This window comes from Cyprinus carpio, chromosome A7 (genome assembly GCF_018340385.1).
Source record: "Cyprinus carpio isolate SPL01 chromosome A7, ASM1834038v1, whole genome shotgun sequence".
Classification (NCBI taxonomy): domain Eukaryota; kingdom Metazoa; phylum Chordata; class Actinopteri; order Cypriniformes; family Cyprinidae; genus Cyprinus; species Cyprinus carpio.
Window position 1 is genome coordinate 17,747,041 of NC_056578.1, and position 24,387 is coordinate 17,771,427.

General features: G+C 36.2%; 3 protein-coding genes across 3 annotated transcripts; 2 read left to right on the forward strand and 1 right to left on the reverse strand.

Annotated features, from left to right (window-relative positions):
• The first annotated feature begins 652 nt into the window (after positions 1 to 652).
• On the forward strand, positions 653 to 13,117 carry LOC109113679 (semaphorin-4B-like). Its single transcript, XM_042760040.1, has 15 exons — positions 653 to 843; positions 4,416 to 4,843; positions 6,053 to 6,213; positions 6,295 to 6,357; positions 6,432 to 6,530; positions 6,977 to 7,088; positions 7,206 to 7,322; positions 7,561 to 7,706; positions 8,351 to 8,526; positions 9,052 to 9,202; positions 9,317 to 9,527; positions 9,614 to 9,729; positions 10,352 to 10,509; positions 10,608 to 10,687; positions 10,773 to 13,117. Exons 2-15 carry the CDS (start codon positions 4,687 to 4,689, stop codon positions 11,570 to 11,572), a joined length of 2,547 nt encoding a protein of 848 aa, XP_042615974.1. The 5' UTR covers positions 653 to 843; positions 4,416 to 4,686; the 3' UTR covers positions 11,573 to 13,117.
• Positions 13,118 to 16,504: 3,387 nt separating this feature from the next.
• On the reverse strand, positions 16,505 to 17,993 carry LOC109113680 (small EDRK-rich factor 2-like). Its single transcript, XM_019126495.2, has 3 exons — positions 17,851 to 17,993; positions 16,974 to 17,082; positions 16,505 to 16,884 (listed from the first exon to the last, which is right to left on the reverse strand). The coding sequence occupies exons 1-3, from the start codon at positions 17,855 to 17,857 to the stop codon at positions 16,818 to 16,820; spliced, it is 183 nt and encodes a 60-aa protein (XP_018982040.1). The 5' UTR covers positions 17,858 to 17,993; the 3' UTR covers positions 16,505 to 16,817.
• Positions 17,994 to 19,828: 1,835 nt separating this feature from the next.
• LOC109113682 (DNA-directed RNA polymerase II subunit GRINL1A-like) lies at positions 19,829 to 23,617 on the forward strand. Its single transcript, XM_019126496.2, has 4 exons — positions 19,829 to 20,111; positions 20,379 to 20,921; positions 21,532 to 21,739; positions 22,056 to 23,617. The coding sequence occupies exons 1-4, from the start codon at positions 20,014 to 20,016 to the stop codon at positions 22,197 to 22,199; spliced, it is 993 nt and encodes a 330-aa protein (XP_018982041.1). The 5' UTR covers positions 19,829 to 20,013; the 3' UTR covers positions 22,200 to 23,617.
• Positions 23,618 to 24,387: the final 770 nt, after the last annotated feature.

A 24,387-nucleotide genomic window follows, 5' to 3' on the forward strand; every position in this document is an offset into this window, starting at 1 on the left:
CTACACTGTGAATTATTCTTCTCATTCTGAATGAGTATCTAATTTTGGGAGTCCCAGAAAACCAGAAACCTCATATATGGCCTGGTTGGCTTTTAAACTATTAAACCCTTTTTAAATAAAAGCAACAACAACAAACAAACAAGGATTTACAGTCGTGAGCAACTTTGGAGTTCTGAGTTCCACGATTATAAAAAGTATATTTTTGTATTTTAGAATAAAATTAAATTTGTGGCCAAAAAAATAAAATAAAAGTATAAATATGAAAGTTGATTTGCTCAGTTTTACATGACTCTTGTAAACAGTCACATGACCCGTTTCCGCCTAATTAAATAAAGTTACATTAAATTACAGTAAAAAGAAATATGCATTTATTCTTGGATCATGATTTCTTGTCCCCCAAAATTGCTTGACTAAAAAAAACTTTTTGGGTCTTATTTACCAACTGAGCAATTCTGACAGTAGTTTCCAATTGGTTACAATTGTGACTATGAATAAAACATACTATTTCTCTGCCAGTGCACAGGATAAAGAGAGTAGTTTCGTGTGTGTGTGTGTGTGTGTGTGTGTGTGTGTGTGTGTGTGTGTGTGTGTGTGTGTGTGTGTGTGTGTTAGAGGTGTGGCTCCAGTGAATGGTTGGAGGAGGGTCGAGTGTCTCCAAGTAGGTATAACTGCGGAGTGTCTCGGCGGTAGATCTATGAGCGAAGAAACCAGCGGCTGAATTTTATGCAGTCAACCGAGACTGAGAGAAACCATGCTGGAATACAATTCTGAAGTCACATGTACGAGTCACATCAGCTGCCAGTCTCTTGGGAGACAGGGGTAATGGTTTTAAGCGCTTTAGTGGTAAGTTGCTATATTATATAAACAATAAGTTAAAGGGGCCAGGGTTGACTAAGAGGTGCGATGGAGGATTTAGTATTGTTCGTAGATGTTGGTCTGACCACGTTTATCTGTTGAATGCTGTGTGCGTAACGTCACCTGTTGCAAAACATCACTTTTTAATGTGTCAGTAGTTAATTTTCGTTTAACATATGTGCTTTGGTATTAAGGTGTACTAGGATCCAGACTGTATATCGTGTGTGTTTGTAGAGGGTGGGTGAGTTGGGTGGAAATGGGCTCAAATAAACAAGGTGGTGCTGGATTGTGCGTATGTGCTATCACAGTCACCGTAAAGTAAAACTCGACATCTGCAAGTATGTCTGAGAGAGAATAAACGTTGGAAGTAGACTGAATAAGAGCATTGATAAAAGCTGTTTCTTTTATTTTTATTAATTTATTTGGTGCTGCCATCTTAACTGTACATGCATTGAATCGTATTATAATTGTATTAATTTTAATCTTTTGCATAGGCATTTCTTTTTTATTTTGAACTGTGGATTTGGATCAAGTGGGGTAAATCATCAAAGGCCACCAGAACTGTTCTAAACAATTAAGATGCCTGAAAAAGTTACATTATCTAACATTTTCAGTTGGCGGAAGAGTGCTTAAAACAGACCCTCATAAATAATCAATTGCAGCTATCAGTTTGATACTGAAGCTTGATCCCATCCACTATGATGATGTCAGGCAAATGAAAACATCTACAGAATGAAAAAAAAAACCCTATTACATTTGATTGGGTTTTGATTTTTAAAGAGCATTTGATCTTGTATTGAATTGTATTTGTCCCACTTTTTTAGAACCCATCCCATTCTAAATGAGTTCCCTTTGTTTTTAAATCAAAGATACTTTAATCAGGAGTATTGCATTAATTTACATTAATGATTGATATTAATCATTTTAATTATGAGTGGAATCTGAAAACAAGATAACATCCTCCTTATTTGTGTCGGCCTGCTTTTAACTTTATTTTGCTTCAGACCATGTGACTTCGGAGTGTAGTATATGGGAGCTTTGATAATGATTAACACTTGAGAAAACAATTTAATTGAAAATAGTGATCAAAACTTTTTTTTTTTCTATAAAAGACAATTTTAGTTATAATCAAAACTGGGAGAAGCTTTCTAATTTTTCAATCAAAGACTGAAGACTGAGTGTTACAAAAACAAACTGTAGTTCGTCTCAGTGGTTGGGCAAACAAGAGAGCACATGAAAGCAGACCTTTAATGTTTACTTAAACTCTGCTCTGTTTAGAACTGCATCAACCTTTTGGATCAAAGACTATGAGGACTAGACGATGAATACCTTGTATGTCCTATCAAAGAACCGTTTGATGTTTATATTATTTAGTAAAGATAGTGCAAGTTCTTCTGTTTTGAGACAGATGGGAGTCCACAAATGATAACTTCTCTACATCTGGCTTATTAATTTGTCAGAGGAAGACTGTTCTCGCCATCTTACACTTCAGAAAAGATCCTTTGTTGTGTAACAGTCTGAGAACATGAGCACCAGGTTGTTGCTACTTGTGCCCACGTGCAATATCTGTTGTCTATACTTGTAGATGACCTTCAAGAGTTTCAGTAGAAGTTATTGATAATGCCTTTACTGAACATTTAGCCATAGGGACTTACCATGTAAATAGACTTCATAAAAAAAAACAGACCAGTGTTGTACTACCTTCTTCCAGTTAGTAGTATAATAAAAGTTTTAGGGGAAATATGCTAGACAGCTTGTAAATTTTATTGCATTTATCAGAGATCTTTTTGAAATAAAAGATAACAAGTTTGACCTCTGTATCTACGGCTTCTCTAGATGGTCTAGTTTACTATGTAATGCATCACATTTGTCTTATGGTGTCAATGAAAAAACATTCACCCATGGTGCTTCATTAAAGCCGCGTTTCGTTTCCACTGAAATTACCCGGAACAATTGTACCAGGAACTTTTTTTTCCCAGGAACTATTCCAACCCCCCCATATAATATATATAACATATTAATAGATTAATTGAATAAAGACCAAAGATTACCTGTTAAATTTACCCAAAACAAATTATATTTTATGTTTAACCACTAAAGAGACATCAGAGCAAGCAGCAAATGTCAGAAGGACTAGCTGAGTCGAGACTGCTCTCATCGGTAATCATGAGCACCGAGCGCCCGCTGATCGTCTCCGAAATCGGCGAAACACATTTTTAAATACCTCGCGAGCAGGGACTTTCTGAGGGGCATTTTTCATTACCCAGAAATGTATTTAGATCCTTGTTCCTGTGGTGGAAACACACAGAGTACCAGCCCAAAGTCCCTAGTTCCTGGGTTGGTAAAGTTCCAGTGGTGGAAACCCGGCGAGTCTCCTAAGGATGAAAGATTTAGCATGTTTAGATTTGATCACCCTGCATAATGTGTAATTCGGTTAAAGCGAGTTACATCATATTTTTAATTAATTATAATCTTGAGTACAAAATCCTCAGGTTGAGAGCTCATATTATTAATCGACCTTTCACATCATCATCTTTTGATATTATGCACTAAATCAGGTAATTTCAGCGATAATGGAGGGTTGTTAATTGGCAAAAGTTCTACATGTAAGGGAAGTCTTTACATAGAGCCATATTTTTGTTTATGTGTACGTAATGGTACACGGGATCTGGCAGCTGTAGTTCACGTAAGTGAAAGCAGCATGGTTTTTTTTTTTTACCTCAGTCTTTAATCATTTGGAAGTGCCTGACTTCCAGTTCTAACTCTTGAGTCTAAGCAGGAGCACAGGGCAGTTCTGTCTGCAGGCTGCGTGTCTGTGCACTACTTGTAACGGATGTCAGTACACACATTTAGCTGGAATTTTGTTGCATCTATGCACGATTTATGCAGTATTGTAAATGAATACATCTATAGTTGTATGGTTTTTCATAGCTGAACTTTAGGCTATTTAATGGTCTAAATTGTTTGCATTTTATGGTTTGCTAAAGACAAAATTGAAATTCCAAAGTCTGTTTGGAATTGGATTTGAATGCTGATTTAATTTTCTCCAAAAGGAAACCAAAATAAATTAATAATACAAATATTAAAAATAAATAGAAAATGAGAATGTGAGCGTTATCAGTGTGGTATTTTGTAATTTTATTTGTGTGTTCTGTTTGAGGCTACAGAGACTACACAGCCTTCCTGTTTTCAGGAAATATCACCCTTAAAATCTGATCAGGCCGAATTGTTTATTTCCAAATTCTGTTTGGATAATATCATGGAGAGGAGGACATGAGATTCAAACTCTTTCCCAGAAAAAACACTGAAGCATGTGCTCTGGATGTAGAGATTAGTCTTTTTAGAACTGAAAAAAAACATCTATTTATTTTCTGTCATTTTATTACTTGTCTTTAATCCAGGCTTTAGATGTTTTCTGTATCAGCTGTGAGTGTCTGTAACTCATAGTTGTTGCGAAATTAAATTTTCTTATTATTCCTTCCCAGGTAAGCTGCATCCTTCAGTGTGTTAGTTTCTGTCTGATCAAGTGACTAAATGTACTTCTGTTTCTCCCTCTGCAGATTCCAGAAAGTCTAATTGGAGTTTGCTACATGGATAATCCATAAACGGAGGAATGTGTTCTTTAAAATAAGTGTCTGTTTGCCTACAAGGATCTGATATCTGTTCACCTTTGACCTCTTTGAGGACATAATTGAAATATGGCAAGGTCCCGGTGACCTCAAGTATAACTGAAAGAAGTATACCTGAAAGAATTAATGACAGGGTGTTAACATCACATTTAAAACCAAAGATACCTGGAATATAACCATCTTCATTTGCAAAGAAGTAACCATGGCAATCAAATATAAAGTCCAATGGAAAGTATCCATGGAAACCACAAACTCTATCTGGCTCTTATTTGGGACCATATGGATTATTTTGACTGGAGTTTTACAAGCAACCACGGCGAGTGAAGATGATGTCACAGCACGCATCAGTTTCAAATACAGTGAGTGCATGAATTAATTATTCATTATTCAACAGATGCTTTCTTATCCAAATCTATTTACAATTTACTTATTACTATAATAGTCCCACCTAGAGCTAACAGGGGTTAAGTTCATTCGCACTGGTGCTTGTTCAGGGGTTATTTCAGTTTTGGCTTGTGTAGTAGGATGGCTCATTGCATCAGTTAATAGCACACATGTAAACTCGTGGCCACTTTTTGACAATTGATACGGTACTGTGGTACCATGATACAGTGTTGGTATCAGGTAGTAATACCATGATGTTTTCACCAGGACTGCATTTATTTGATTGGAAATATAGTAAAAACAGAAATATTGTTAACGCCTTAGCATACCTATAACATTTTCCTAAATCGCCTAAAACATGCAGTGTATCAAGGGAGGTACAGTGGAACTCTAACAGGTTAAATATTATAATTCAAAATAACTGTTTTGAATTTTATATATATATATATATATATATATATATATATATATATATATATATATATATATATATATATATATATATATATATATATATATATATATATATATATATATAATATATATATATAATATATATTCTGTAGAAGAAGTTCTGCTGGCCCAAATTCCCTCAGACTGAGATAATTTAGCTCAATTTTAGGGTTACTTGACCTGCCATGATGTTTCTTGTTCCCGAAAGACCCATTTCAAGACTGTTCCAAATGTTGCGTTCACTCATCTTAGCCAAACACACGAGAGTTTAATCCTTGATTGTAAACATTTACAAGAGCTATTAGAACCATTTGTAAACCCTTGCTGGTTTACTGTATCAGAATAACAGCCATACTCATTAATCACTTGAAGTTGAAAATGCAAATGTAATGGTTATAATTAGAACAAAATGGCTTTTAAAGTTTTATATGAGTAAACACTGACGCTAGTGACCTCTGTGCCTTACCAGGAAAACCTTCTGGACATGCAAACCAACGTAATTTTAAAGGGTTGGTTTGTGTGCCAGATTTTTGTAGATTTGAAGTTGCAGGATTTCATGTGAAGAATGCAGGATGTATTTTGAATGAACTCTAATAATTTAGATAAAATATATAGGTGTACCTATACGTGTGTGAAATCTGAAGCTTTTTCAGATAACGTGCATTTTTGTTCTTTTTATGAAGTGATTTTAAGCTGCATGTTTAAAGTGATATTTTTACCTGTGTGTTCAGATGCAGAAGGACGTTCAGTGAGAGAGTTCTCTGTGGATGGTGTGTATAACTATTCAACCCTTCTGCTGAGCCCAGATGAAAACAAAATCTACGTGGGAGCCAGGGAGAACATATTCTCTCTCAGCCTGGACAATATCAGCGTGACGTATCTACAGAAAACAGTACGTGTATACAAAAATGTTTGTAGTAGAGTGTAGGAGTTGATTTTGATGTTACTCAGCCTTGTTTTGCATCTTTTACAGCTCACATGGAGCACTCCAGAAAAGAAGAGGCAAGAGTGTATCTTTAAGGGAAAGGGCCCCCAGGTACACGTGTGGTGTGGTGATTGTTAATATAAATGTGAAACAATATATTATAATCTGTCTCTTATGTGTTTCAGACTGATTGTTTCAACTACATCAAGATTTTACTGCGTCTGAACAGCACACACCTGTATGTGTGTGGAACATATGCCTTCAGTCCCAGCTGTGCTTACATTGTGAGACTTTTTTTTTCTCTTGATGATGTTCAGTGATATTTATGTGTATCCGTGATAAAGAATAGAAAAAGATCTAGTAATCAAGTAAAAAGTAATAATATAAAATTAAAGGTAAAACTAATTATCTGATATTTTATAAGACTTTTTGACCTTTACACACAGTCACGAAGGTCTGTGGACATACTGTCTGATACAATTTATCATGTTTTTTTTCCCATTTGTTGGTTAAAAGACATGACTTTTATTTAGCATTTTTCATAACATTTTAATAAGCAGTTAAATAATAATAAAAAAATGACAATCTACTTAATAATTATTTAATTAGATGTATTCAAGTCATTGTATATTTCAATTACGTTTTTTTATCATATCATTGACCCGTTTGTTTAAGTGATTGGTGTCATTTGTTCCAACTGTTTCTCTATGTTTTCCTGGAAATTTTGTAGAACATTTCAAGTTTCTCTCTGGAAAGAGATGAAAAGGGGGAACACATTATGGAGGACGGACGTGGACGCTGTCCATTTAATCCAGAATACAGATCTACAGCTATTGCAGTGGGTAAGAAAAACTATTTTTTTGTTTGAACTTCATACATAAACATCATTCAGTTTGATGAACATGGTAATTTACTGGTAATTTACTGTTAATTTACTTGTATGTTTTGTTGTGTTGCAGATGGGGAACTGTACACTGCTACTGTCAGTAACTTCCAGGGAAATGAACCCACCATTTATAGGAGTCTAGGGTCTAGCACCCCTCTCAAAACGGAGAACTCTCTCAACTGGCTCCAGGGTAAAATATATACAAACACACACTTCCTCACAAGGGACTTCTTAGAAGATAAATATCTAAAAATAAATGCCAGCATCACTGATTACAGAACCCTGCTTTCTCATGCATGTTGAAAACAAATTACTACTTGTTGATACTTAGGTTAAATAAATGGATACAAATTTGTTTTTTGGAATATGTTTTATGAAAGTGTTTATTTGTGTGTGTGTGTGTGTGTGTGTGTGATGTGGTCCCTTAGACCCAGCATTTGTAGGTTCTGCTTATATTACCGGTTCAGACAGCGAGAGAAGTGATGATCAGATCTACTTTTTCTTCAGCGAGATGGGGAAGGAGTTCGACTTCTTTGATAACACCATAGTGTCCAGGATTGCACGTGTGTGTAAGGTAAGATGGATTGTTTAAGCAGTTCACACAGTGCTGATAAAGTCAGCATAGACCTGAGAAAGAACTTGTACTGACACACACATACACAAATGCCAATATATCCAATATCACTATGCACACCCATTATGTACTGAGCTGAATCCGACTGTCTGAGGCCTGGGGGGACAAAAATGGAGAAGGACGGTCTGCCATTTTAACAAAAACTCTGGAGCAGTCAAAAATCTGCAGATTTTAGGTGACAAATAAACCTGGAGATCTGGTTGAATCGGGTAACATGGAGAAAAAGTACACATTGTGTTACTTTCCTACCCACTAATGCTCCCTAAAACCCATGGGAGTACCATGATAATTGTTTAGACATGTACTATGGTATTATTCTTTGACCTGCCCTGGAGAATTATATAAATACTATTGTGTATATGAATGTAATAATCATTCAGTACAATGTTATCACTTTCTAATGCTGTATTATGGTGCCACAACAGTGGGCTTTTTTGTTTTTGTTTTGTTTTTTTTTTGGTCCAGATGCTCTGAAACCAGGACTGGTGTTTTTTGCCCCCTAGTGGTCTTTCAGAGTATTACTATATATCACTGAGACTGTTGGTTTGAAAGTGTTCATCATTTGTTTGTGTGTATGACCTCAGGAGGATCAAGGTGGAGAGAGAGTTCTGCAGAAGAAATGGACCACATTTCTGAAAGCTCAACTCTTGTGTTCGCTACCGGACGATGGCTTTCCTTTCAACATCATACAAGATGTATATGTGCTTCCAGCCCAACAAAAGAAAAACACACTCCTCTATGCAGTCTTCACTTCTCAGTGGTGAGCAAAAAAATGCAGAGGAGCTCCGGAAGATAAGCTTGAGTGGAGGGGATGTTTTTCATTAATTAATCATGCTAGAAATGGAATTTAACATTAAAAATGTTATTATAATGTAATCCAAGGCCGTAACCATGTTGGGGGGGGGGGGGGGGGGGGGGGGTGTCATAAAGTATAAAAAAAAACGTTGAAGGTGTAATTCTACTTGGGAAGTAATCATTTTAAACTATTTGCAAATAATATTTTAAAAAATGCATACATTCAATCTTTTTTGTATGCCCAAAGTCGAAAACGCTTTCATGAACGTTTCATGTCTTGTCACATTCTGTTAGGAATTACATGAATCATGTAAATGACACCATATTATCAATTCAAAATGGCGAAATTTGAGGGAAAATGTCAAGTAGTTTGCATCACTGGATATTATTGTTAATCTTTTAACATTTATAGCATAAAACAGTAGTCAAATATTAAACGTTTTGCTACTTCATTCAAACAATTTCTAATTTGTTGCTCTGTGTTTTGTAGGAGTAAAGGTCTAGCAGGCAGTTCAGCAGTCTGTGTGTTCAGCATGGATCAGGTAGAAAAAGCGTTTTCTGGTCGTTACAAAGAGGTGAACCGAGAGACACAGCAGTGGTACACACACACTCACTCTGTACCTGAACCACGACCTGGAATGGTAAGATGACACAGACTCCAAATATACAATTTACCAGTTCTATATAAGTCCAGGATCATTGAGTTTCTGTGAAGCTTTTTGTGAAGATTGTTTTTTTTTTTCCCCTATCTACAGTGTATTACTAATGCTTCAAGGCAGCTGGGAATAGACTCATCCCTTGATATGCCAGATAAGGTATTAAACTTTGTGAAAGACCACTTCCTGATGGACAGTCCTGTCAAAAGTCAGCTAGTGCTCTTCACACACTCTGTGCACTACACACAAATTGCTGTGCACCACGTGCAAGGCCTCCACGCAGCTTACGATGTGCTGTTCATCGGGACAGGTATGTGGGTTTTTTGAGTGTTTGAGTTTCTGTGATTTCATTTATTTTCTAAAGAGCTGTTGACGTTATGCTCTGTGATTTGACAGATGATGGACGTTTGCAGAAGGCTGTGAATGTAGCCGGTATGATGCACATCATTGAGGAGATCCAACTGTTCCCAGAGCAACAACCTGTACAAAACATAGAGATGGATTCAGCTAAGGTGTGTGTGTGTGTGTGTGTGTGTGTTTATGCAGTTACACTTTACAAAAAGGTTCAATTTATTACCATTAGCTAATGCCTTGAATATCATGAACTAACAATGAATGATACTTTTACAGCATTTTAAAATTTTGGTTAATGTTAATTTCTACATATACTAATATATTTTTAACATTTCAATTTCAAGAACATTAATTGACAGAAAGTTTTACTGTTTATACTTATGAAAGGGGACATACAAGGTAATTGCTAAACAGTGGTGCTGCCTAATTTTTTGTGGATGCTGTTACATTTGTGATGCATTGAGTTTTTTGATTTATAAAAAGTTGAAAATAACAGCATTCATTTGCAATAGAAATCTTTTGTGAAATTGTAGAAATGTCACTCTTGAATTTTTTTTAATTTAAATTCTGAATAAAATTATATATATATATATATATATATATATATATATATATATATATATATATATATATATATATATATATATATATATATATATATATATAGTATATAAGTATATAAGTATATTGTATGGTAGTGTATTTGAACAAACATTTACACATTTTTCACAAAGCATTCATTTCAGTCTCTCACTTTCAATCCTCTCTCTCAACAAACAGGGTTTGTTATTTGTGTCGTCACATTCTGGTATTGTGCAGCTGCCAGTAGCAAACTGCAGTTTCCATAACAACTGTGGCGAGTGTGTTTTGGCCAGAGATCCATACTGTGCCTGGACAGGCACACACTGTACTGACGTCACACGTGTCCCACCACAAGAGTAAGTCTTCTTTCTTTCCCTTTTTCCATCCAAATCATCTGTTGCATCAATCATTTTCAGTACAAATACCAATCTATACCTTCCTATGCATATTTCAGCCAATGGCAGCAGGATATCGAGAAGGCAGACACTTCAAAATGTAAAAGTACAATGTTCAGTGTGGTGTCTGAGAGCTCAGGTAAACCTACGAATCTCAACATACACAAGCATCTGTCATCCATCTGAATATGTCATAACACCCATCTCTCTTCCTCTCTTTCTAGTGTTACCACGTTCTTTCCCAAGTTCCCAAGATTCTGCTTGCGAGCTCATTATCGTCCCAGCTAATACTCTTCGTCTGCTGCCCTGCATTCTTCGCTCCAACCATGCTGAAAGGAAATGGTCATATAAACCAGATGCAGGCCACTTCCTGTTCCCAAGCCCAGATGGTGGGTTGGTAGTCAGCAGCCGTGCAGGCAGCGATGAGGTCTTCTCGTGTTGGTCAGAAGAACATGGCTTCAGGCAACTCTTGGCCAACTACTGTGTGAAGGCAGAGCCTTTATCGGAGAATACAACCAATACGGGGCGGATGGATGCACATCTTATAATCCAAAGCATTTCATCTGACATCTTGTCCAGCGAATCGGCACACTCCGCTCAACTGCGCATAAAGACATATGGCACAGAGCTGGCAGTAGTGTGTGTGCTGTTAGCTGTATGTGTGCTTTCGTTCGGGCTGTCGGTAGCATATCGACACAGGGGCTGGATGAAGGAGGTACTGAGAGGAGGAGAACAAACTGGAGAAGCCCAAAAGAGCACAGTCAGGCCTGGGGAGAGTTTACCCCTCAATACAAGTGTGCTTCCAACATCCCCATCCGACCACAGAAGCTACCAGACGTTGGAGGAAAACTGTGGCTACATAATTGCTCCATCAGAGACAAGCACGCAGCACAACTCCAAGGAAGCACAGACACTCACCCAAACACCACAGAATGGCTTTAAAGAGACTCATGTGGAAGTCAGTGACATTAGCCCTCAGCCACGTGTACGATTGGGCTCTGTGATAAGAGACTCTGTGGTTTAAAATCCAATTAATTTACATAATTGACGTATTAACAGTCTTTAACTGTTTATGTTCACTTGGTACATTCAATGGGCAGCTTTCATGAAGACAAAGTGTACTGAGCCCTAAGTACAAGAGAATAGATGGGACATGCTCAGTGTGTGAATTGCAAAATTATAGTTGCTTAAGACAATGCCCTCAAATCTACTCTCACATCTACTTCACTCTTTAATCTTAAACTTTAAGTAATGACAGTTTATTGTGTTAATATGGAAAGAGCGCTAATAAATTAAAGATCAGAAACAACAATCCAAGCTAGAGTGGACCAAATGGATGAAAAGGAGAGAGAAGGGCAATGAGCCTTGTGTTGTATGGCTAGTACTGGTGCTATTACCACTGCAAAGAGTAATGATGCTTCACTCAAGGTGAGAGGACTGTTCTATATGTCTGTTTGTATTCCTTTGCTGTTTTTGTGCAGAGGTTTAATGCATAAGTGTTTAATGGGGTACTTTCATTTTAAAATTTGTTTATGAAACCCATAACCCATGCTCTGCAGTTTTTCATTATACCAGGATTAAACACCAGGCAGTTCAGACCAGATAGCTTGTAAGTGTTATAGAACTTTCTAAACATTTTAGAAATCTGTTGTTATTTTTATTTGTTCCTTTTTTAAGATTCTATTTTTGGTCATTTTTTTTTTTTTAATTTCTTGGTCCTTTTTGGGAAGTAGTATGTTTGTGTTTTCCATTCTGTTATTCAAATGTGTTCATGTTAGTAAAGTGCCTGGTGTTAAATAATGGTATGTGTATGGAAATATTAAATGTGGAGTAATAATGAAAATTTCTTTTAGATAATATGTAGCATACGTGTATGAACATTAAGAATCTTTGAATGTACATTTGAACCACAAGCTTGGGATTCTGTTTTGCTTCACAGGTTGGTGGTTATTGTGTTTGGTGTAGACATGGTCTAAACAGGCAGAATGAAACTGTACAATAATACAAAATAATTATATTACAGTATAAATGGTCTGTTTGGCATCTGGTAAAGAGATATTGGACGAATGGTTTATACAGTGAGAAAAGTGCTCTAGTGGGAAAAAGCTGAAAATGTCTGTACATTTGCAATCTGTTTTTTAGTGTAAAAATAAAGTTAAGTTCAATTATGGGTGATCCAGTCTTCAGACACACCCATGCACTAACATTGCTATTTTAGACTTCTGTTCCACTTGGAAAAATCTTTTTAATCCACATTAACCGTGACACGTTTGATGCTGTTTAATCATGTGTTCCATTCCACTGTTTTTTAGATTGTGTGTTTTGAATGAAAAATGTAAAGTAGATTGTGATCTTTTATACTTTGATATTGTTTTACTGTTGTTTTACATTGTACATTCACGCACTTTATTTATTTTTCTACCAGTATTTGTAAGCTGTAAGTGAGGTAGGCCACTGTCAACATCCTGGTTTAATTTTGTAGCCAAGGTTTGTACATTAATGAAGAGATGGAAATAGGTCTGAAAATGTGTCTCCACTGTCTGACATGCAAAATAAAATTTTGCATAAACTCAAACTGTCACAGTCTGAGTATGTCTTTTCAATTGAATTTATTACATATGCCCAGTTGGGAGAAGAATCAGAATGCTTTTAATGAATGATTTCTCTCCTTGAATTAAGACCAATACATTCATTATACATAATACATAATTATTATACACTGAGGTCCAAAATCTGAGACTCAAAAATGTATTTAAACTTGGAAATAAAGAGTTTGAAATAAAGTTTTAAGAGTTTGAAATATTTAAAAAATAAAATTAATATTAACTTTTCCATTCAATCAAAATTGTTGTGGATAGTATAATTTGGAATTGTTTAAAATTAAAGATTAAATATTTTTACATTTTTATTTTACATTTATATGAATTCACAACCTGTGGAGTGATTTTACAGATGTTTAGAATACTACACCTAATCTTCAGTCATTACCATTTCACTTAGCATTTTCAACATCAACATGAGAAGAGATGGCTACTAATTTAATAACAATAAATATTCATGCAATAATAAGGCCTAACACGAAACATTTCTCTCTAACAACATCAAAGGAAACTAAGGAATATGTGTAAACATATACGATGGTCATTTTGCTTTTGTTGAATGCTAAGTGAAATTTTCTGCTGTGGTGGCATCTCTGACAGCTCTGTCACTTGGATGGTCCTGAGTGAAGGGGTCAATATCATTGGGGGAAGGTGATATTCACTTGCCACCCACTCCTTGTTGTGGGGGATAACACATGCACCGTCAATTTGAGATGACCGCTCTGGTGACAATCTTAGGTCACAATCATGGAAATAACCTATATAAACATATATGTTTTAATATAGGTTTTGATATAGGTTTTTAATATATGTGACATATATAAAATTTGCCGTTTTCCTATATATTATGCACATATATGTACATATATACGTACATATGTGTACATATATATGTGCATACATATACCTATATAGGTACATATATGCACGTATATGTGTGTGCATATATGCACGTATATATGCACCTATATGTTCGCCTATATGTTTACATATATATTAGTAAAATTATTAAAATCCATAGCTGCTAGGCAACATAAATAAAAGCCCAAAATGTAGAAATTTACATTATTTATTTACTATTTATTAAGAACAATCAAATAGCACAAGTCAAAAAAAAAAAAAAAAAGACAAACCATTATGTTATACATTTCTTTCTTTTCCACTATCTTCATACAAGAAAGAATTAACCTCGTAAATGATTCAGGAAAACGTGTAGACATCATAGCTTTCCATCTCCTCTCACTTCAATGCCATAGTTAAATTACATAACATGCCAATAACATGTGATACGTGTTCGCACATACATGAGTTCGTGCATAATTTTTTTTTAGTTAGATCTTAGTTATTGCCTTGATAATAGAAAATATGAGCTAGGCATCATGTATGACAGTTGCCAAAGTGAGACATGAGCTACAAAATGACCAGATCCTGCAATGAGCTATATAGGAGACATTTTGTATGTATAGGGCTTATATGTGGATATAAAGAAGCAATACAGGAGACCTATATTGCCTGTATATGCACATATATGCACCTCAATTTTGCCTATATGTGGCATATACGCATATATGCAGCATATATATTATCATATATGTGCATATATGCTGTATATATGCAGCATATGTGCATATAAACTGCATATAGGTTTCATATATGCGCATATATTCTCATATAGGTTCTTTCCATGTGGGGAAAACAGTTAAACCGTGCCTTTAAAATGGCAAAAGTCATGTCTATCTTGAGCCTGGTTTGACTGAGGGCCATGTTAAAGTCATGCTGTGGTTTTGTCTCAGGGTCAGGGAGTCATCAAAAAGCTCTGGCATGCATAAGTTCTGTCTCCCACCAACAGACTATCAAACAGCCCTGTCAATGAACAGAAAAGAAAAAAGTGTTATAGTCCATTCCAATAAAGTATTGTCTAGAGATTGCACTTTGCCATACCTTCATGAAAGCGCTGGCATAACAACGTAAATAATAAATTATAATGAAAATATATGCATATTAGTAAAACCTACCAGAACTATGAGTAGCATTTCTGTTAAGATAATCAGCCTCAGTTTCTTTTGTTGGTGGAGAGATTGTAATGTGTGCAATATATTGCTCCAAAAACTCTAGGGAATCCTTTCAAAAGATCAAAACATCTGTTTAGCAACTTTTAATATCGATCATGATTGATGGTGAATTAGTGTATTAATCCATTACCAGCTATTTTAGAGAAGCCCTCTTTTATGGCCACAGTGGGCAAATGTCAAGGGAACCCAATAAAAGTGTTAATGTATAATCTCTGGAGGGCGATAACGAATTGTTCGGCAAACTGTATTTTTGCTGAGCTTCTCAGCATCGCCCACCTCATACATGTCCCACTTGCAAAGAAACGCAAAGCAATGCAAATCATTTGCGGGACAGTGTTCGGGTTTTTAGTATGGGGCTCAGGGAGTAGGGAGCAATGAACACTGTGTAGGGACCATGTCACTGGGAACACAGTTCATGCAAGCAACTCACTTCTAACGAGCTGGTTATCTGAATCAGGTGTGTTAAGAGAGAGACGTGCGAAATATGTAGAACTGGGGGGCGCGAGGACTGGAATTGAGAACCGCTGAGTTAGAGGTTTCACAAAACCCGCCCTCTAAAGACATCTCAGCAAATCAAAATAATCCTCAACCGGATGGCGCCTCAAAATCTGATTAGTTAAAATTGCATCCAGTGAATGGCCAAATTCGTCTTTGCTGTTTAGAGAGTGTATAGACATTTTAGGGAACCTATTTCAGTGATATCTATAAAAAGATAAGTAGAAACATTTTCTGTGTTCACAGTATATGTAATACACATAACAACACATTCCTGTTTTTGTGACACAGGCTCAAATATTGTCTTCCTGCCAACAGAGGATTATGCATGGTGGAATATGCGTTTTAAGTCCATGCCATCAATTTGTTAACAAGCAGGGCACCCTATAGTCATCATACATTATAGGCCATTATGTTAATGCCAACGTACTGTACACAACGAGGTTACTGACATTCCACATCAGTAGTAGAATGCAAATAAGCAAATAAAGTTAAATGAGTAAAAAAAAATAAAACAGCTGGCCCTGAGAGTCCACCACTGCTTTTTAATATGGTAAATATTTCTTTATTTGATCACACATCTTTTCAAGAAGTGCACTGAATAATTTGAATGCTGTCAATCACATTGTAACTGCTTAAGCAGGTATTTGGTAAATGGGTTGTAGTTTGCAGAAATCTGAACACTATAGCTAATTTTGTATTTAAAAAAAGGAAAGAAATTGAAGTAAATTTAAAAAAAATGTGAATCATGATCATTATCCACACATTATAGGGATAAATTGCTAGGTGTGAATTAAAATGTACATTTTATTAAGAAGGGCACTTGATACAAAAATACAAGATTACAATGCAAGTCCAGACATTTCTGAGACTCCCATTATTTGGGCTTGCTCTGATTATTTGAACATAAGAAACTCTCTCCTCAACGGCTGAACACAAATCATTATGTACTGTATAGTTGATATGCCCTTTCAAGAACATAATGGAGTTTGGGATGAAACATTAAAGAATCAAAGTCTCCAGATCTACACAATGACAGATACTCTCTCGACAAAAAAAAACAAAATCAGGATGCAATGTCGGTCACAGCACCAGCCACTGGTTAATTGCCTTTAGGTTCCACCTTCTCATTTGCCTTTTTTTGCTTCTGCTGCATGATTTCAGCATCTCTGAAATACAAAAAAACAAATCACATTCAGTATGATGCACTTGGTAATTAACTATATCCATTTGTTGTTTTTCTCTTTAGATATTGTACCTTTGCTTGCGGGCAGCTGCTGAGAGGCCATCCTCATTTCTCTTCCCTTTGGTATGGTCATTGTTCTTCTTCGCATTCTTCTGACGGGCAAGCTCACGCTGATTTCCCCCTGCAGGACAAGAGATCACATCAGTCTTAATGGCTTATTCATGCTTTACTGCCTTGCATATACAAAGATTGCACACAGGATAAAACAGGAACTAACAAGATGCCACTCCGTTTAAAACTCCAGTCTGCAGCTGGCAAATCTATTCAGTGTCAGGAAGTGTATTTTTAAAGTAAGGAACGTTGATGCTGTACCGTTCAACATGTAAACCCTAATCTGAGTACAGTATGATCATCACAGTCATGTGAGGCAGTGAGGCAACGTGGCAAAGAGGGCGCCAGAGAGCTTTCAAAACAATAACAACATCCGCACGACACACTGAGAAAACATCGACAAAATCACAAAATGAACAACTTCCCGATCTTATGAAGCATTTTGTCCACCCTTCCATAAAGAATTTCGCCGGGTGACACTTCTTATAAAAACAATTTTGACAATATCATTTAAGTTAGCTAATGTGAAACGTTAACTTTCCACACAAAAACTAACTTTTAGTTAACATAAAGAAAACGTTTTCCGTGTCGTAGTGTATATAATAAACAATTAATAACCGCTTACGTCACCATAAAGCAGCATTTAGCCTTGTTTAGCAGGTTAATCTTGTGATTTAAGTTCGTGGACTCTACACAGAATAAGCTAGCTGGCTAACTTAGCTAGCTAGTTAGCCTGGTATCGTACCGCTCCTGTAATCGGCTTTCTATTAAAGTACTTCCATTAATAATAGTAGAAGCTGAGATCATGTCATCAGAATGAATAAAAATCAATACCCACTAGTCATGATTGCGCTTTTGTTGTCGCCGGAGCGCAAAGCTCAGCCAGGCGTCGCCTCCTGTACTAACGATAGCTGGCAGACCCGAGTCGATTCTGAAGCTTTACGACAATACAATGTCTGAATACAGCAGCGCGTGTTATTATTATTTTTTATTATTTTTTTTTTTTTTTGCAGAAATAAAATTTAATACAAAAGAAACAAATAATACATAACGAAGAACATAAAACAGAATATACGAGTGAATACGGAGGAAAGATAAAACAAATTAATAAAAAAATAACAAATTACAATGTATTTAAAAACCGTTCTATAATACGAGATGTCTTCAGAGCTTTTTTATTAGAGGAGACTTTTTGAAGTGATGATAATAGTAAGTGTAGATTAGAAGCAAATATTTTGCAGCTGGGTTTAAATTTAAGGCACCTAGCTTTGTGGATATGGTATAAACCCATCATACAAATATGGTTTAAGACATCATCTAACTCCTTGTTCTCAAGAGAAGAGAACCTTACTGATGGAAATACTACAGAGCTGGTGGAATACAAGAAATAAGGAAGCTGCGGCATATGAAGGTGTTTTTACTAAGTATTTTGTATATGCGTGTATTTACTTTTGTATATGCTTAATTAATATATATATATTAATGGCTGCATTCCAGTCTATGTTTTTTTTTCAAGGAACAATAACACACAATGTTATCAAGAAAACAACATTAAAATAAGAGAAGAAGAAAAAAGAAAAGAAAGAAGGACAAATTACAACAAACAAAAACAGTTGCCACCAGGTGGAGGAAAGTATAGCCTTAAAAAAAAAACTAAAAAAAAAAAAAAAAAAAAGATATACAAACACCTATCAAATTAATATATTCATATTCATTAATATAATAAGTTCACAAACTTTCAAAGTTCTTACAGATTTCTTATTCACAGAGTCTCTGATACTGTCAATATATATACTTATTTCAGTCAACAAAACCATAAAACTGTTTTTTTTATTATTATTATCATTATTGGTAAATTTACACTTAGGCTATGAGTGTGAAATTTGGTCAATAGAATAAGTAAATTAATTAAGTATAAGTACTGTTTCTCTTGGTCAGGATAGTCTGTAATCCCAAAGAGTACATTTTCCCATAGAAGTGAAAAAGGTCTTAAACTCTGAATATTTTCACTAATAAATTATTGAACCTTACACCATAGTGTAGATGAGTATGTACAGTGCCAAAGTAAGTGCAAGGCAGTTTCCTCGTATTCATTATAAAAAATACAATTTACATTTATTCCTTTTTAATTTTTTTGTAAAATAATGATTTGCTGGATAAATTTTACAAATAAGCTTATAAGAAACTTCTTTAATCTTATTTCTAAGATGATATTTCTGTGGTAACAACAACAGTTTTCTCCAGCAAATCATTTTTCCGTTCAATAAAGAGACCCAATGTGACAAAACATAAAGGTTCTTTTGGAAAAGAGTACGGATAGCTCTTTTATTATTTTTGGGATTTACTGAAAAACACATTTTTACCAATGTAAGTTTTAGTAACATCAAAAGACACTGAATCAGGACCTGAAGGGATTGAACTAATACCATTGGTAACTGGCATTTTACAAGAAAGGAATTCATCATAAGAAAAGAGTGTTCCTTCTTTATTATATAACTGACTAACCAATTTAATATCGTTGTTAAACCAGTTCCTAAAGAAAAGAGATTTATGTTTGTAAAGAATGTTTCTATTATTCCAGATGAAATAGCGATGCGGAGAAAGATTATGCTTATATATTAATGACCAAGATAGGAGGACTTGTTTGTGGAAGGCAGATAACTTAATTACACATGAAAACAAAGAATTCCAGTCTATGGTTCCAGTTCACGTTTTCATGCCCTTCAATCGCGAACTTCCCTGCGTCTCGTTTACTCGGACGTACGTCATTGGTCACGTTGCATGAGTGCCCACTACTGGCGGAACCACTGATCTTTTATTTTGTAATGAAAATGAAATATCCGGTGTATTATCGTCGCTTACTTCATTGCCAATACTTATATTGACACATGGCGGAATAAGGGAATATCTGATGTCCTCTCTCACCGGTCATGAGGAGGTGTAGAGTGACCGTGTCAGTGTGAGATGTCTACTGGTTGTCTTATTCTTCACAGATTTGATCATGTCGGCGCGCCAAGGGGAAGTGGGTGATCTGGGCAGCAAGAGTAAAGAGCAGCTCTTGGAGATGCTGTCGAGACAAGAAAAGTTACTGTCTAATAAGTAAGTGATTTCCCCCCTACTTTTCCCCATTTTATTTTAGCCTGAATATATATAGTTAATGATGTGTATAGCTAAATTGGGATTTAAGATTACGTAAGTTATATGTAATATAAATGAAATTGTTGCTTTGTTAAAGTGATTAATCAATTGTGTGCAACATGGTCACTGTTATTTTCCCGTTTATTACTGTGAAGCATTCTGTATTGTATAAAATGCTGTATAAATAAATACGATTAAATATGATCTGTACTTTTACAATCTCTTCAGGAGATTCATTCAGACCCTTCCAGATAAGGGAAAGAAGATTGCCGGCTTTGTGGAGAAAGTGCACCTTGCACTTGGACATGTGGAGGAGGAGGAGAGAAAACAAGCAAGTTTAATCTCTCTCCGGATAGAGTTTCAGAGTAAATATCAGCATGCCCTTGCCAAGCGAAGCACAGAGACGCATTTGGACTCCAATTTGGACATGATTATCCCATCCCATGACAGAAACAAAGCCAATGTCAATATCGATGCGGCTAACATAAAAGAAAATGGTGGTTTGTTGGGCCAAGAGGAGTCTTTGTCATCCCAGCCGGAGGCTGCTGAAACACTAGAAACAGCCGGTGGGAATTCAGCAGCCTCACTGATGAAAGAGCTTGTGGTGGCATTTGGACAAGTAACTCTTGATGAAAGTAACAATGGCTCCAACCAAGACACCATTAAAACCCTGCTTCCTAGTAAGCAACAGAAGAAACCACATTACATAGAAGTTCTGGAGAAGACAGAGAAAAGTGTGAATATGAGGAAGCCCAGATTCAAACCAAACCAGTGAGTGGAACTACACGGTCATTGCATGGCTTTGTTTTTTGTTTGTTTTGAAAATAAGATGAAATTTAATACATTAAAAGGGACAGTTCACACAAAAGTGAAATTTTGGTCATCGTTAGAAGATCAAAAATTGTCTTAAAGAGGCACTGTAAAATGAATCTGAATTAATCAAGTGGTTAAATCCAAGTCTTGCAAAGAGCTAAGATTGCTTCATAGGTTTTTATTTCCATCTAAACAATGATTGATACACATAGAGCACATTACATATGGAAAGCATGGAAGCTCACATGTGCATGCATGATGTACAAGAACGAATGAGGTTTGTTCTACCGTGTGATGCACACACAAGCTTACATGTTTACTAGGTGTGATGCGCTCTACATACGTGTTTATAGGTGAATAAAAGCCCAATTTAAATCTGTTCATATAAAGTGATTATATCTCTTCACAGCACATGGATTACCTGGACTTTCAATGGGGGTTCAGAAACCTCTCAAGTTATATTAAAAATATCTTAATTTGTGTTTTGAAGATGAACCAAAGTTTTACAGGGTTGGAACGACATGAGGGTGTAAGTCACGTTGGATAAAATTGTTTGTGTTTTATTTAGGTTAGCTGTAAAATCTGAGTCTTCATCACCTAGTCTGGCCTCTGGCAGCATCACACCACTTACAGCAGAGGCCAGAAGACAACGAGACCGAAAACACCTGGATGACATCACTGCGGCTAAGCTTTCACCCCTGCACCACAGTCCTGCCCAGCTGCTGTCATTAGAGGAGTCAGCTGACCTTCTGCAAGAGCAGACAAGAAAACACCTGGTAGGTTGAAGATGTCTTGCTTATAGCAGACCCAGAGAAATTAAGAAGAAACTTGAATGACCAAAGTGATAAATGACATTTCAAAGCGTCTGAGGTCTCAAAAAATCACAAAAGCTTCAACTATTCAAGCTTCAACACCCACAAAAGCTTCAACTATTGTTGAGATGTTGAGAGGAAGTACTACTTGAATACTCCTGGCAGAGAGTACAAAACCTATAAATGTTAGGGTCACACTTGTGTGTGGATGTTTCTACCTCATTCTGTATTCATTATTCATGTAGTACATTCATGTAATTGCGTATACTGTTCATTTCAGGAGTTGCAGGCCAAACAAGCTGCCCAGAAGCTGGCAGATGGTCTGAGTTTCAAGACGGAGAATTACAACCCAGAAGGAGGCCCACTGGCATCCTACAGAGAGGAGCATGATGATGGGGCCCAGCTTTCCTCAGAGGAGGACTGATTGTGGGGCCCTAGAGGGAGGGCAATGGCTTGTTAATGTGTTTGGCCCCTTGCCCTGGACCAGATCTAGGCCTAGAGCCCATGCTTCAGGACCCTGGAGAGAGGCTTTCAGCCCAAGGACAAGAGAAGAGCTCTTCATGAACTGCACTGACAATGTCTTAGATTCTGCCTTTGAAGATACATAACAGCAGGTTGAATCAAGTTGAGAATTATTGTGTGAAAACTGACCGTTTTTGCATGTGGAAATGTTTCTGTTCAACAGTAACAGATTATTTTGGCAAACTAATGCCAAAAACCTGATACCTCGGCAGGTCCACACCTGTTGTCTTGTATAGAATAATATAATTACTTATACTTACCAGCCATACCTTCAAGGGTGTAGTTCATGTGTTATTATGAAGATAGTAATAGAATATTTTTGTATTATCTTTCTTAATGTTTATTTAAAAACCCCTCTGAACTGACAATTTTTAGCTTGTGATTGGTTCTTTGAATCGGATAACAGAAACCGCAGTTTCATAAACTAAAGGTGGAAGCACTTAATGTTTTGTCACTTGAGTGCAACAGCCTGGGAAATGTCTGTCTCCCTCCCTTTTTGCAGCATTGTTTTGATAAGCGCCCCACTGGTTTGATTGGAATGAGTCCGCTGTCGTTTGAAGGGAGGGATGTTGTTATCAGTGCAGAAATCTGTGACATGCCTCAGATGATTAATATATGTAATGTGAAATATCGAGGCTTGAAGGAATTAAAACCAATTGGTGGAGTACATCTGGATTTTATTTAGATCATGTTACTGCATGATGTGGCAATGCATTCTGGGATGGCAAGAGATAGACAGACGTGACATATGGTAAATGCAAAGCCATCAGCACTAATAAAAATTCTTAAAATTCACACCTTTAACCTCTCCGGATATAAACAACATAGTTCCTTTACATATTATTCAGGAATCTTTATATTTAAATGGAGAAAAAGGATCTTGAAGAGGGAGGAAATCCAAATCTGTGCTGGTCTGCAGTTGATGACCTGTGATAACCTCTAGTAATTGTTTCTGCCCATGATGTGAACTGCTGCCTCAGAAAAAAGATCCTAACACATCTGGCAGGTTAGTGTTTAGACTCCAGAGGGCCTTATCCAGACGTCTCGTGATAAATATGTCAGACTTGTCCAGAAAGAATCTCCTCTCTATGTGGTATTAATTAAGTCTACCTTGCATACAGAGGAAAAAAGACTGTTATCAATTACACACTAGATTCCTGTGCTGATCAGATTTGCTAGTGAGTACATAGATATGCTTGAGTTGGACTTTAAGCATGCGTCCTGACAGTGTCTTTTTTTAAGTTGTTTTTTTTTGCTGCAGTTTTTGCTTTCCACATACCCCCACACCCATCGTCTCGGATCAATAAATGTCTAATGGAGTCATCTGTAAGTGTTTTTCATCTACTGCAAGTGTGAAATCATACCCTGAGAGAATGGGCAATTTTTTTGAGCTGTGGACAGGATGAAATAATGCTGTTTTTTGCTGATATAAATACATTTTAATGCAGTGGAGAATATGAATTAATTATGCAGGGTAGAATGAAGTTGCAATAATGCATTTCTCTACTCACTTGTTACTTCATCTTTTTTAAAGGCATTTTGATTCATCACTGCTTTGAGACATAAATCTGTCATTGTTCTTCTCCCTAGTCCTGTCTCTGTCTACTCTAGATCCAGTTTCACAGTGAATCTGACCTCTAATGAGACTCAGAGCAGGTCCTATACTCTAATGCAGACATTTCTGGCTCCCTTTGTCCGAGATCTTTGAAGGCCCTATTATCTAATCTGATATGTAGCTCTTGTACTTCTGTTGTAATGAAACAAACTTAAATATTCTGTTTAATGTTGTATATTTTTATTTTTAATGTTTTTGTTGAATAATATTTAAAGTTATAGACTCATTTAAGTTATATATCTTATAGGGGCCTACTGAAAGTTTGTCGAGGCCCCCTAGTGGGACCCCTGGTTGAGAATGACTTTAAATTTAGGTTAGATTACATTAAACTTTGCCATTGTGCAAAGAAAAAGTACAGAGACAGTGAAATGTAGTGTAATTAATATCACTTATCATCAGAAGAACACACCGGGTGCCGCTCCTGTCAGCTAAGAACAGGAGGAGGTTACAATTCACACAGGCTCACCAAAATCGG

Bases quoted from the DNA above. Each gene is read 5' to 3' on its own strand.
- LOC109113679 (XM_042760040.1), top strand. From the start codon at position 4,687: ATGGCAATCAAATATAAAGTCCAATGGAAAGTATCCATGGAAACCACA. The intron at 8,527-9,051 runs GTGAGCAAAAAA...TGTGTTTTGTAG, and splicing joins GCAGTCTTCACTTCTCAGTG to GAGTAAAGGTCTAGCAGGCA. The intron at 10,510-10,607 runs GTAAGTCTTCTT...TGCATATTTCAG, and splicing joins ACACGTGTCCCACCACAAGA to CCAATGGCAGCAGGATATCG.
- LOC109113680 (XM_019126495.2), bottom strand. The intron at 16,885-16,973 runs GTACAATATCTA...TTTGTATTTCAG, and splicing joins GCAGCTGCCCGCAAGCAAAG to AGATGCTGAAATCATGCAGC.
- LOC109113682 (XM_019126496.2), top strand. From the start codon at position 20,014: ATGTCGGCGCGCCAAGGGGAAGTGGGTGATCTGGGCAGCAAGAGTAAA. The intron at 20,112-20,378 runs GTAAGTGATTTC...CAATCTCTTCAG, and splicing joins GAAAAGTTACTGTCTAATAA to GAGATTCATTCAGACCCTTC. The intron at 21,740-22,055 runs GTAGGTTGAAGA...TGTTCATTTCAG, and splicing joins AGCAGACAAGAAAACACCTG to GAGTTGCAGGCCAAACAAGC.